Source organism: Rhizophagus irregularis, chromosome 9, assembly GCF_026210795.1.
Source record: "Rhizophagus irregularis chromosome 9, complete sequence".
Classification (NCBI taxonomy): domain Eukaryota; kingdom Fungi; phylum Glomeromycota; class Glomeromycetes; order Glomerales; family Glomeraceae; genus Rhizophagus; species Rhizophagus irregularis.
The window spans coordinates 3,986,172-3,999,621 of NC_089437.1; the positions used below are offsets into that span (position 1 = coordinate 3,986,172).

At 30.6% G+C, this 13,450-nt stretch overlaps 3 protein-coding genes across 3 annotated transcripts; all 3 read right to left on the reverse strand.

Annotated features, from left to right (window-relative positions):
* Nucleotides 1–6,413: 6,413 nt before the first annotated feature.
* On the reverse strand, nucleotides 6,414–7,037 carry OCT59_029937 (uncharacterized protein; the record flags this gene model as incomplete). The annotated part of the gene is made up of 1 exon (XM_025329404.2): nucleotides 6,414–7,037. One exon carries the CDS (start codon nucleotides 7,035–7,037, stop codon nucleotides 6,414–6,416), a length of 624 nt encoding a protein of 207 aa, XP_025170078.2.
* A 516-nt stretch (nucleotides 7,038–7,553) lies between these two features.
* On the reverse strand, nucleotides 7,554–8,723 carry OCT59_029938 (uncharacterized protein; the record flags this gene model as incomplete). The annotated part of the gene is made up of 2 exons (XM_066146323.1): nucleotides 7,554–7,956; nucleotides 8,365–8,723. The coding sequence occupies 2 exons, from the start codon at nucleotides 8,721–8,723 to the stop codon at nucleotides 7,554–7,556; spliced, it is 762 nt and encodes a 253-aa protein (XP_065994978.1).
* A 30-nt stretch (nucleotides 8,724–8,753) lies between these two features.
* OCT59_029939 (uncharacterized protein) lies at nucleotides 8,754–9,128 on the reverse strand (the record flags this gene model as incomplete). Its single annotated transcript, XM_025327682.2, has 1 exon — nucleotides 8,754–9,128. One exon carries the CDS (start codon nucleotides 9,126–9,128, stop codon nucleotides 8,754–8,756), a length of 375 nt encoding a protein of 124 aa, XP_025170077.2.
* Between the last annotated feature and the right edge of the window lie 4,322 nt (nucleotides 9,129–13,450).

Below are 13,450 nucleotides of genomic sequence, written 5' to 3' on the forward strand. Positions count from 1 at the left end.
ATCAGATGAGAATCCAAGGCATTTAAAAAACATAAAAATACAGTTAACTTCCTTTATAATCACTCCCGTTATAGTCACATTCTACTATATAGTCACACCAGTTGAATGTTCAAAACACTTTATTATTAAAATCTATCCTATATAGTCACAATCTATCTATAGTCACTATCACACCTATTCTCAAAAATCTTATATTAAAAAGAACTGTTTATAATATATATGCCACCCAAATTATTTTGGGCTGCCATAATTATAAGTAAAATCTCAAATTCAATTATGACATCCCAAATTATTTTGGCACTTTACAAAATTATATATAAATTGAATGAATTACGACATCCCAAATTATAATTATGGCATTCCAAAATAATTTGGGCAGCATGTATAGTTTATAATCACAGTTATATAAAGAATATATTAAATAACTTGGCATCTAATAATCGTACAAAGATGTACCATAGCTTGTTAGAATCGTCTCACTGAGACGAATCGAATGGTGGTAGTTTTATCCTTTCATGATCACTGGCTGGTGAGTTATTTAACAAAATGTTAAGCATCGGCATTATTATATTTCTTGATTTACGTTTACTGCGCCATTTAACATTTTGCTGAATTTCTCGGTACCTAGTGATTATAAAAAGACGATTAATAGCTCGTTGGAATCCCCTCATCAAGACGAATCGAATGGTGGTAAGCTCATCTCTCTGTGATTAATATTAACGGAGTTACTACTTAAAAACTATTTAATATTTTTTAATTTCGGAAATTGATCTAGTGATTGGATTTCAATGTATTTTATACCATTAGATTTGTCGCATCAAGACGAATCGAATGGTAGTAAGATCGTCTCTCTAGGATCAATATTGGCAGAGTTATTACACAAAAACCATTAATATTTTTTTAACTTCAGAAATTAATCTAGTAATTGAATTTTGATGTATATTATACCATTAGAACCGTCTTATCGAGACGAATCGAATGGCGGTAAGATCATCTCTCTACGATTAATATTGGCTGAGTTACGATACAATAAAGTTTTAAGTATAATTATGGCCAAAATTATGTTAATTTTTGGCCGGAATTATTATATACTAATATAAGAAATTTTTTATATAGTCACATCTCTTTATAATCACCAAATATGGACTGTCCCAAATGTGTGATTATAAAGAGAGTTGACTGTATATTGCCAACTTTTTCAAAAATTTAATTTAGATTACTTGACTGTACAAACACATGCTCCAGGACAATCCAAGTACAATCCTGTTGAGAGGGGTATGGCGACACTATCTGGAAAATTGGCAGGTATCACACTACCAATTGATCATTTTAGGACACACTTAAATACGCAAGAAAAAGTCATCAATCCAGAATTGGCTCTTCAAAACTTTAAATATGCCGGAAAGGCACTTTGTGATATTTGGCGTCATGACTTGATTTTTGGAAGAAGTGTAGATGCATAATATGTTGAAGAGCTTGTTAATCCGTTTGAAGACCTGCATTTTGAAGGTACAGATAAGGAAAATGCAGAATAACAAAAAAAAAAGAACCAAGAGAACGAAAATAATTCAACAGAATGTTTTGTGTCGTGATCATGGGTTGAAAATCATTGTAACTTATGCCAATATTCTCTTGATATTAAACGATACACAAATCCAAGTTGTTGTGAGCCATCTCGTGCAAAAGAAGCCATAGATTTTCTTCAATTAAACAATGGCTTTTTGCCTTCAATTATAAAAGCTAGAGATGGGCATTTCTCAAATTCTATACACTGGTCGAAATCAAAACTTTCGACCGTTAAGAGCTTTTGGCATAATTTTTGCCGATTGGTCATGTGATTCGTCACATTTTTTGACCAACGGCAAAAATCGGTAAAATCAATCACAAATCGACTGATACTGATTGTTAAACGAAAACTCATTCAGTCTTTTGGTGAAAAATCGACTTATACCGATTGTTATATGCACTGGTCGAAATCATTTATTTCGTCAATAAGACCTTTCGGCAATAATTTGGCAAATCGATCACATGATTCGTCACACATTCGATTAATTACAAAAATCAGAAAAAATTTGGTATAAATCAACTGGTCGATTTTTTTATTAACAACACGATCGACTTGGAATATTTGGCCTTAATACAAATTGGCCTATATTCGATGATCTATGATTGAATTATGTTACTAGAGCTCCGCACGGGTAAGGGTCAATTCGGGTGACCCGTCGGGTTGACCCGAAATATTCAGGTCAGGTTGTCAAATTCGTGACCTGGTATCAGGTCGGGTTACAGGTTTGACCCGACCCGATTGACCTGTTAACCTGAATACTTTAGCTCAAAAAAAATGTTTATACTCTGAAACGGCGTTTTTTCATGTTACCTTATGAAAAAAACGCCGTTTCGCGTGTTTTTTATAAACAAATACGCCGAAATGGCGTTTTTCATTTTATTTTATGGAAAAATGCCGTTTCGGCATTTTTTTCACTTCTTTTATGAAAAAAATTGCCAAAATGGCGTTTTTTCATATTATTTTATGGAAAAATGCCGTTTCGGCATTTTTTTTCACTTCTTTTATGAAAAAAATCGCCAAAACGGCGTTTTTTCATATTATTTTATGGAAAAATGCTGAAACGGCATTTTTCCCCACTTCTTTTATGAAAAAAATCGCCAAAACGGCGTTTTTTCATATTATTTAATGGAAAAATGCCGAAACGGCATTTTTCCCCACTTCTTTTATGAAAAAAATCGCCAAAGCGGCGTTTTTTCATATTATTTAATGGAAAAATGCCGAAACGGCATTTTTTTCCACTTCTTTTATGAAAAAAATCGCCAAAGCGGCATTTTTTCACTTCTTTATGAAAACATCGCCAAAGCGGCATTTTTTCATTTATCTTATGGAAAAATGCCGTTTTGGCATTTTTTTTCACTTCTTTTATGAAAAAAATCGCCAAAACGGCGTTTTTTCATATTATTTTATGTAAAAATGCCAAAACGGCATTTTTTTTTCACTTCTTTTATGAAAAAAATCGCCAAAGCGGCGTTTTTTCATATTATTTAATGGAAAAATGCCGAAACGGCATTTTTTTCCACTTCTTTTATGAAAAAAATCGCTAAAACGGCGTTTTTTCATATTATTTTATAGAAAAATGACCTGAATACTTTCAGGTCAGACGGGTCAGGTCGGGTCAGAGCAGGTTACCCGACCCGACCCGACCTGATAAAAATTTTTCGGTTCAGGTCAGACAAATTACCCGACCCGACCCGACCCGTGCGGAGCTCTATATGTTACTAATTAAATGTTACACATTATGCGATACGCGTATTAAAAGTTTAAAAAAGGATTTCTTATGCATCCTTTTTTAAACTTTTTAATTTCTTCCTTTCCCTCTCCTTTTCCTTCTTCTCCTTTCCCTTCCTTCGTTCTCCTTTCCCTTTCTTCCCTTTCTTCCCTTTTCCCTTCCTTCCTCCTTCCCCTTTCCCCTTTCACTTCCTTTCGTCCCTTTTTTTTTAATAAAATATATTCTTTTTTACTTCTTTTTTTTTAGGTTCAGCACTCAGTTGGGCTTCTGAAGATTGGAAATCCAAAGAATTCGTAAGTTCTTTGGATTTTTTTTATTTTTTTTTAATAAAATATGAATGGTTAATACTAACCGTTCTTTTTTACTTTTTTTTTAGGTTTGGCACTCGGGTGGGCTTCCGAAGTACAAGAAATCCAAAGATTCGTAAGTACGAATTCTTTGGATTTTTTTTTGTTTTTTTTTAATAAAATATGAACGGTTAATACTAACCATTCTTTTTTACTTTTTTTTTTAGGTTCGGCACTCGGGTGGGCTTCTGAAGATTGGAAATCCAAAGAATTCGTAAGTACGAATTCTTTAAATTTTTTTTGTTTTTTTTTAATAAAATATGAACGGTTAATACTAATAACCGTTCTTTTTTACTTTTTTTTTAGGTTCGGCACTCGGGTGGGCTTCCAAAGTACAAGAAATCCAAAGATTCGTAAGTACAAATTCTTTGGATTTTTTTTTATTTTTTTTTAATAAAATATGAACGGTTAATACTAACCGTTCTTTTTTACTTTTTTTTAGGTTCAGCACTCAGGTGGGCTTCCGAAGATTGGAAATCCAAAGAATTCGTAAGTTCTTTGGATTTTTTTTATTTTTTTTAATAAAATATGAACGGTTAATACTAACCGTTCTTTTTTACTTTTTTTTTAGGTTCGGCACTGGGGTGACTTCCGAAGAATGGAAAAAACCAAGTTTCGTAAGTTCAAAACTTGGTTATTTTTTTTTTTTGTTTAATTTTTAATATTATGAACGGTTATTAACCGTTCTTTTTCATTTATTTTTTATAGGTTCAGTGTCAGGAGGGGCTTCCGAGTTCCGAAGAATGAAAAAAACCAAGATTCGTAAGTATATTATATACGAATCTTAGTTTTTTATTTTGTTTTTTTTAATTATATTAACGAACGGTTACTAATAACTGTTCATTCTTTTTTTTAGGTTCAGTGGACTTCCAAATTCCGAAGATCGGAAAAGAACCAAGATTCATAAGTATATACGAATCTTGGTTTATTTTTTTGTTTATTTTTTTAATTTTATTAATGAACGGTTACTAATAACCGTTCTTTTCTTTATTTTTTTTTAGGTTCGGTGGGCTTTCGAGTTCCGAAGAACAACAAAAAATCAAGATTCGTAAGTAACTATGAATCTTGATTTTTTATTTTTTATTTTTAATATTATGAATGGTTTCTAACCGTTCTTTTTCTATTTTTTTTTTAGGTCTCGGGTGTCTCAGGTGGGATTCCGAAGAACAGAATACCCAAAGATTCGTAAGTACGAATCTTTATACTTTTTTAAACAAAATTTTTTTTTTATTGTATCTTTCTTCTATTTTGTAGATTTCTTTCGGTTCTTGGGCATTGGATATATAGGTGGGTTTTGAAGTGAAACTTCGAAACTTTTTTTTAAAAAAATATTTTAATTTTTTTTCTTTTATTTGTAGGTTTGGCCTTTGGTTCTTGGGTGTTGAATATACGGGTGAGTTTCGGAGTAAAATCTTTGAAACTTTTTAAAAGAAATATTTTTTTAACTGTTTCTTTTTTCTATTTTATAGATTTCGGTTCATGGATTTTGGATATATGGATGAGTTTCGAAGTGAAAACTTCGAAGCTTTTTTTTAAAAAAAAATATTTTTTTTTTTAAATTTATTTTAATTTTATTTTTCTATTTTGTAAGTTTGACTTTCGGTTCTTGGGCTTTGGATATATGGGTAAGTTTCGAAATAAAACTTTGAAACTTTAAAAAAAAAACATTTTTTTAATTATTTCTTTTTCCTATTTTGTAGATTTCGGCTTTCGGTTATTGGGCTTTGGATAGGTGAGTTTCAAAATTTCACTTTTTTTTCGAAACTTTTTTAATAAAAAACTAATCATTTCTTTCCTTTTTTTGTAGGTTTCCACTTCAAACTTATATTTAACAGATCGGGTAAGTTTTATATTTCGAAATTATTTTTTTTTGAAGAAACTTTAACTAATCGTTCTTCTTTTTTTTTGTAGATTTCCACTTCGAATTTTTGGTTAGGTAAGTTTCGAAATATTTCGAAACTAAAATTTTTTTTATTAAAGAATCGGTTTACTAACCGTTTCTTTATTTTTTTTGTAGGTTCTTCTTCGTACTATTATTGAGAAATAGACATGTAAGTTTCGATGTGTTTCGAAACTTTATTTTTTATTATTATTAAAGAAACGGACTAACCATTTTCTTTATTTTTTTTTTGTAGATTTCCATTAACGAATTAAGGGTAAGGGGTAAGTTTCGAATATATTTCAAAACTTTGATTTTTTTTTATCGAAGAAACATTAAACTAATTGTTTCTTCTTTTTTTTTGTAGATTCCTCTTTCGGACTTTATTAGATGGGCGGGTAAGTTTCAAATTTTTCAAAACTTTATTTTTTTATTAAAGAAACGAACTAATTGTTTCTTTACTTTTTTTTGTAGGTTTTCCCTTCGGATTTTATTAGATCGGGTAAGTTTCTTTTGAAACTTCAACTTTTTTATTTAAAAAATAGGTTACTAACTGTTTCCTCCTTTTTTTTGTAGGTTTTCTACAGACTTTTATCAGATTAGGTGAGAATGATGGATGATGAATGGTGGACGGTAGATGGTGTATATAGATGATAGATAGATATTAATTTAATATGTAATTTTTAATAAACAAATTAATAAAATTTAATTAATAAATTATTATAAGAATTTTTATAACCATAACCGGTGGTTAACATTACCGGTGTCACATGATGTTAATAGATCACGTGACGCCGACGAAAATTTACAGTATTTTATTTTTTTAAAAAAACTTATAAGACAAGCAACACTATTACTGAAACAACAATACTATAATGTATTTCTATTTACCTATTGATGTTGTTTGCTACATGTTCTAGCATTATGACCTTTTTGTTTACAAATTTTACATATATAAACTTTTCTTTCATATCTTTGATCGTCAGTATTAGTATCGATTGCATTAAAAGGAATTCTTGATGAAGTCGAAGATGCTTGCTGATTTCGTATTTCACTAACATATAGATTAGGATCAGATGGATTTATTGCACTATTCTTTGTATTAACATGATATGAATTAGATTTAGTTGCTGATTTAATACGCTTGTTTGGTGGATGACCACGTCGTTTCTGAACTACAGGATCCAAAATCTGTACATTTTCATTTTCATTATTTGTATCATTTATTGGTTTTTTCTTCTGATCAATAAACCTATTAATCATATTTATAATTTCATCTTCACAACCTAAATCAAGTGCTAAGTTAAGAGCTTTTTTCATCTTTCCAAATCCATATGCATACTTGACTTTTCTTTGTAAACATTGTTTAATATTAGTTGTAAATGTGTCAGGTATTCTAAGCTGATTAAAGATGTGTAAATCAGCTATTAAAATTTCTTCATTGTTATTTTGTTGGAATTGTGTTACAACTCCAATACTTTCATCTTGTATTGTCTGAATACATTGATCTTGCATATTTTCCATATACCATCGCTTGAAAATAAGACCGATATTGAATTTTGCCACCTTAGAATTCATCATGACTTGAAAAAAATGTGAACATACAAGTCCACAGTTTATTATGGCCAAACAAGTGCATAAATGGCCACCATCTGCTAATAAAATAACATAATGCTTATAAGATTTGGTAAGGCCATAAAGTTCCCAGATTTCTATAACATCAATTAGTTGTATTTCTTCTAACAAAGAAAAGAGAGTAGTCTGCGGCCTATCCAGTTAATCCTCAATAAATCCTTCATTATAATTGCATTGATCGTCATCCTATTTAAGAAATTCAAACCAATTAATTAATTTCAATCATGTGATGTAACGAACTATAATTTCACACGCTCAGTTTTTTTGTTTTTAGCGTTAAGTTTTACTTTCCAGACTTTAAATAAAAACAATACATAATTAAATTCTCACCTTTATTGTACTAATCAAATCTTTAGAAATAGTTTTAGCACGATATAATAAAGAACCAAGAATTTGTTACTGTTGAACTGATAAGATATGTGGCGTTAAATATTTTTTCATTAGTTCAACAATCTTAGGAAATATAGGTTCAATAATTGATGGTGTTTGATTAGTAGGAAGACTTTGAAGATATGCATTATGTCGAGACCACTGTGCTTCATTATCTAATAACTTTTGAATTTGTTCATGTAAATTACATAATGACGAAATACTACTAGTGCCTTCTTTAATTAGACGATTCATAACTTCAACTCTTTGTGTACTTTGAATACCAGCCATAAAATGCTTGACTTGGTAGCATTTTGCCCATGCTTGGCAACAATTATTCAAAGTCCTATTGAAATACTCTTGAGTTTGAGGGTATTTTTCAAGTAAACGTGTCCAACGATGAGAAAAATCATCCAAAAATAAACTGTTTCTGGTATGTAAAAATTCCTTATAAAATGTTTGATATTCTTTTCCTAATTTACCTGCTAAATTTTTTCGTAAATTTTCTTGTATGTGAAAGATACAAAGAAAATGATGAGTTCTAGGTAATTTTGACGCAATAGCATTTGTTAAAGCAGGGTCTGCATCTGAAAATAAACAGACAGGTGGATTATCATTAGTTGCTTGAAGGAAACAATCAAGAAACCATTCATAACTTTCAATTGTTTCATCTTCTGATAGACATTGAGCAATAAGACGACTTTTGGTATTATTATCAATTACAACTAAGAAAGTTAAATACATATCAAACCAATTTGTTTGACATATATTATCTGTTTGTATAACATCATTGTATTGTAAAAGACATTGATGCTGACTAGATGACATCCAAAACAACCCTACAAGCCGATTATCAAAAGGATCAAGTCTTGTATGAATAATCCATCCAGGTTCTTGGTCTTTTAGCTCAAATAATTTATTAATCATATTTTGTGCATCTCCATACCGATTGGTAAGTGGTGATTTAAACTTTTGAATCATATTATATAGATCCCTTTTATGAATATATTGATCAGGAAAACCTGCAACTAACAATGGATATATTTGTTTTGCACCCATGTTTCCTTTAGTAACATAAAAATTGATCTTTTCTATTACATCATCTGATAACCTACGATACTTAGGAATATACAATTGTGCATCAGCTATCATGGAATGGTTGTGTTGTCCAATGATACTTGTAATACTTATCTCCATTGATGACTTGGGTTTGGTAAGATTTATGTGCTAAGGACACATAATTTTTTTAGATGCTCTTTCTCGTTGATGAGTTATATCAATAACTTGATTAGAAACTGGTTTACCAGAAAAGCTACATTCAAATGTTCTACACCATACAACTCCATCTTTATCAGCTTCAACACGCTTTCTTCTTAAAGAGAACCCAGCAAACTTCGCATATTGATTAAGCTTTATTTCTGCATCCTCCCATATAGAAAAAGAATCACCAACTTTAATATCACCAATAGATTCACCAATAGATTCATTTGTTATTGTACCTTCTATTAGAGTAGAACTATGATTTTTATTGTTTAGTTGTTGTTGTTCACTTAGGAGAACGTCAGACATATGTAGTTCATTATATTTATTTTCATTCATCATACTTATTATAACAATGAAAAATATAAAACAAATACGTGTAAAGAGTGTTTAGGATTAAAATTATGTAGGAAGTATTTATGAAAGGTTAGAAGTGTTTAACGAGAGAGTCTCAGAGAGGTGTTTAACGAAAGAGTAAAGAAAATATAAGCCACACTTTATACAATAAACATAGAACAATACATCAAAACGTGTTACTAAAATTAGATAATGCGATAGCCACTTTACGTTAATTATTACTAATTTTGACCAATAAACATGAAATTTAATAATAACAAATCAATATATTGTCATCACGTGACACCAGTGATCTTAACTGCCCGTTATTTGAAGTATTTACCTTATTATAAAATATCAGTTAAATGTACAAAAATTGGTAATAAATTATTAGGTTTATTAACAATCGTCAATTTGATTTTACCGATTTGTTGCCAATTTCTACTGATCGATTTGTTGACAAGTGGCAGGCATTACGGTACAAATCGCCTATAAAATTAGTTGCCAATTTTTTTGGTACTGATCGGCTAAGGTCAGACCGAATTTCGTCCAATATTCGGCAATTTAAAATTTTGCCGAAATGGACTATTCTGACCAGTGATACACTTTTTTAAATATTATAATACTTCTCGTTATCAGGTGACAGTCAGATTACGATAGGTGGGTAACTTGCATCAGATATTCGAGTTTTAGTATAAGAACGGCATTGTGTAAATACACAACTTGTTTGGCAGAGAGCTTTGCAGGTCAGATGGTCGCAGCGAAAGAGTTACATTTACGTTTAAGTTGTTTCTTGACAAAATCTCAGAAACTTTTAATGTTAAACCAAACACCTAAGAAACAAAAAGAAGTCGTCATAGAAATAGGAATAATAGAAATAGAAGGAACTCTATTTAAGGAGGATAATTCCAAGTTAAAGGTAACAGGGGAAGGAGTAGAATTTGAAGTTAAAGGTAACGAGTTGGTAATTAACACATATTTGTTGTGGTTAGCAGAAGTATTATTAATTTGATAAAATTCTTCTGTAATGGATAACATAGATTCCATGCCAGCTTTTGACGAGAAAATAAGAGTAGAGTCATCCATAAATACTAAATTATTGATACGCAAATTAGGGAAAGATACATGAGAAGCGATTAAAGAAGATGTGAAAAGAACATAAGAATCAATCATTTCATTTTTCAAAATGGTAAGTAAAGGGTCAATATAAATAACCCATAAAAGAGGAGAGATAATTTCGCCTTGGTCAATACCAATGCGAACCCTATAAGCAGGAGTAAATCCATGAGCAGTGAAAACACTATTAGTGCATTTCATGAAGAGTGAAAGGATAAATTTGATTGCAGAAGCAGGGAGGCGTATACGTTCAAAAGTGAAACGTAACATTGTTAAGTTGACCGAGTTGAAAGCTTTGGAAATGTCTTGAGAAAGAATCCAAAGTGATTTCTTATTGATATTGGCATCATGGATAATTGATTCTAGAGTGATGATAGGGTCACGGCAAGAACTACCAAGTAGACCAGCGAAATTACCACCTTTTAAAATATCATGTGAAGCCAGGATAGGAAAGGCGATTATAAAAAAGTTTGACAAGAGATTTTCTAATCACTTCAAGTAAGGTGATAGAATGGGTGTTTTTTAATTAACACTTCTATTCATGAGGTTTAGGAATGGAAAGACCATTACTTATCGCCATAAATTGGGTATATCAGCTGCGGAAAGGTAAGATTAAATTAAAATAAGGAGTAAAACTGAGGTACGAGGTCCAAGATGTTTGAGCATTTCATAAGTAATCATGGAAGAACCAGGAGCTTTATCGTTAGGAGTGGAAGATACTGTAGATAACCATTCTTCAAGGGTAGGGAGATTCATTAAAGAATCATAGATGGACGGAGGAGGGCATATCATTCAAGGGTTGATAAGCAGAAGACCATCTATCTGGCAATGCATTGGTAGAGTTAGAAGGAGTAGACTTTATAGGCACAAAGTTTTGGAAATGGTCAACAACAGCATCATCTATGTCCTTAGGATCAGTTAATAGTTGAGGCCGGGTAGGATGGTCAAGGAATACACGGTCCAAGATAGATGATGCGATGACGAGTGTGAGAAAGCGCTGAATCGATGAAAACAGAAAGGTCAGTATTGAAATTATTATTTCTATCATCCAAACAAGCACGAATGGAAGAGTCTTGAAATTCTTTTTCTTGAAACAGATACAATCCTGTAGGGATTTTGAAATAATGGATAAAATATCAAGAAGTGATTTAAAATCGTCTTGTTGACATGATGAAAAAGATGAAGGAACAATGGGAGTGAAAGTAAACACTTTCTTATATAAATGAAAAATATTTTGAAGTCTAATCAAATGAATAGACCACTTATGTTCATGAACAACAGAGTAGGTTAAAGGATATTTGTGCAAAAGACGTATTGAATGCGTTAGGCAATTTAAAAACCGATAATGTTGAGTTAATGTTTCCAGTTCCTTGGGGATCTTGGGAGTGTAATTGTTACCAACTGTAAAAGGCTTTGGCAGCTTTAAAGATACGTAATTGGAGATATTCGTACATTTGATTGATATGCCAGGAGGAAAAGATTGAAGGTGAGACAGGACCCCGAAGAATACATATACAACTCAGATCCAGACCCAAAATTTTAATATAACTTTATACGCCTAATTTTATTAGAAGCTTTATACAAAATCATCACATAAGTTCAAATTTTATTATAAATTATACAATTATAAATCTGAGTTTATATAAAAAAAAATTTTTAAAGAAAAATTTCAAATAAATTTTATTGAAAATTTTAATAAATATTATTAAAAACTATTTAAAAATTTTAACAAATACTTAAAAAATTTTTTTAAAAAAAATTATTAAAAAAAATTATTAAAAAATAACTTAAATAAAATTTTTAAACAAAATTGCATGTTAAAATTTTAAATACCCGATAGATATTGATGCCCAATATGTATAATATAGTAAGTTTTATGCAAAAATTTGGGTGTATACTACAAAATAAAAGAAAATACATTTTGTTATATATCTCACCACCCAGTGATCGTAAAAAGATGAAACACAGCTCGTTGGATTCGTCTTGACAAGACGAATCGAATGGTAGTAGTTTCGTGTTTCTAGGTGTGATAGATGATGAGCTATACCACACATCGGCACTTTGTATTTTCGTCTACTGTGCATTTTTACATTTTATCACATAACTCGGCATCTATCGCGCCTAGAAATATGAAACTACCACCATTCGACTCATCGTATTGAGACGAATCTAATAAGCTGTGTTTCATTTCTCTATGATCACTGGATGCTGAGATATATAATAAAATGTATTTTTTTTAATTTTGTAAATGAATTTTAAAAAAATTTCTTCATTTTTATTAAAAAAATGTCTTTAAACGAACCCTTAAAAACTTCTTAAACAAAAAACAATTTCTATTAAAAAATATTTCAAGTGTTTTTTAAAACAAATAAAAAAACTCTTTATTAAAAAATATCTTAAAAATTTCTTAAACAAAAAATAAAAAAAAACTTTAAAAAATTTTAAACGTATATAAAAAAAAATTCTAATATCCGTTATACAAAATGAAAATCTTACTTATTGTAAAAATCATTATTGTTATACAAATAAAAATCTGACTTTTTGCGTAACTGCTATTTGGTTATACAATTTCAAATATATGACTTATTAAGAAATTACATAGTAAGTTTATACAAAATTGGATCCCAGTATTATATGTATTCTTCGGGGTCCTGGTGAGACGTCACATAAAATGGCAGCTTTGTCAGTGAATTCTGTCCATTGGGAATCAGTAATAGAATCGAATTTGAAGACACGACAGGTTTGGCGTTTAAGTTGTCAAGCGCGAGCCAATTTGGTGAAAGCGAATAGTAAAGACATATCATAATATGTGATAACAGGATTATGATCAGATGTGCAAATGTCATGAGCATCAAAGATGCAGGCAGTAAGAGCAAATCCTTTGAGAAGAGGGCAAGACCATACATAGTCAACACGTGTAATTTGGTCATTGCGATGAAAGGTACCTAAGGAATTGAAAAGATTAATAGGAATATAGTTTTCATATCCATGAGAAAGGAGATGATAAAGCAATCGGTGAATATGCTTAGAAGTAATTTGAGGTTGATTAAAGTAAACAGGGTAATATTTGTCTAAATGCATATTAAAATCACCACAAACAGCATGATAAAAACCAGCTTGTTTAGTAAAAACAAGTTGTTGGATGAGCAAATCAATAGTGTCAGAGCGCACAGCACTTTCAGCAGGAGGGGAAATATAAACAACAAAAATGC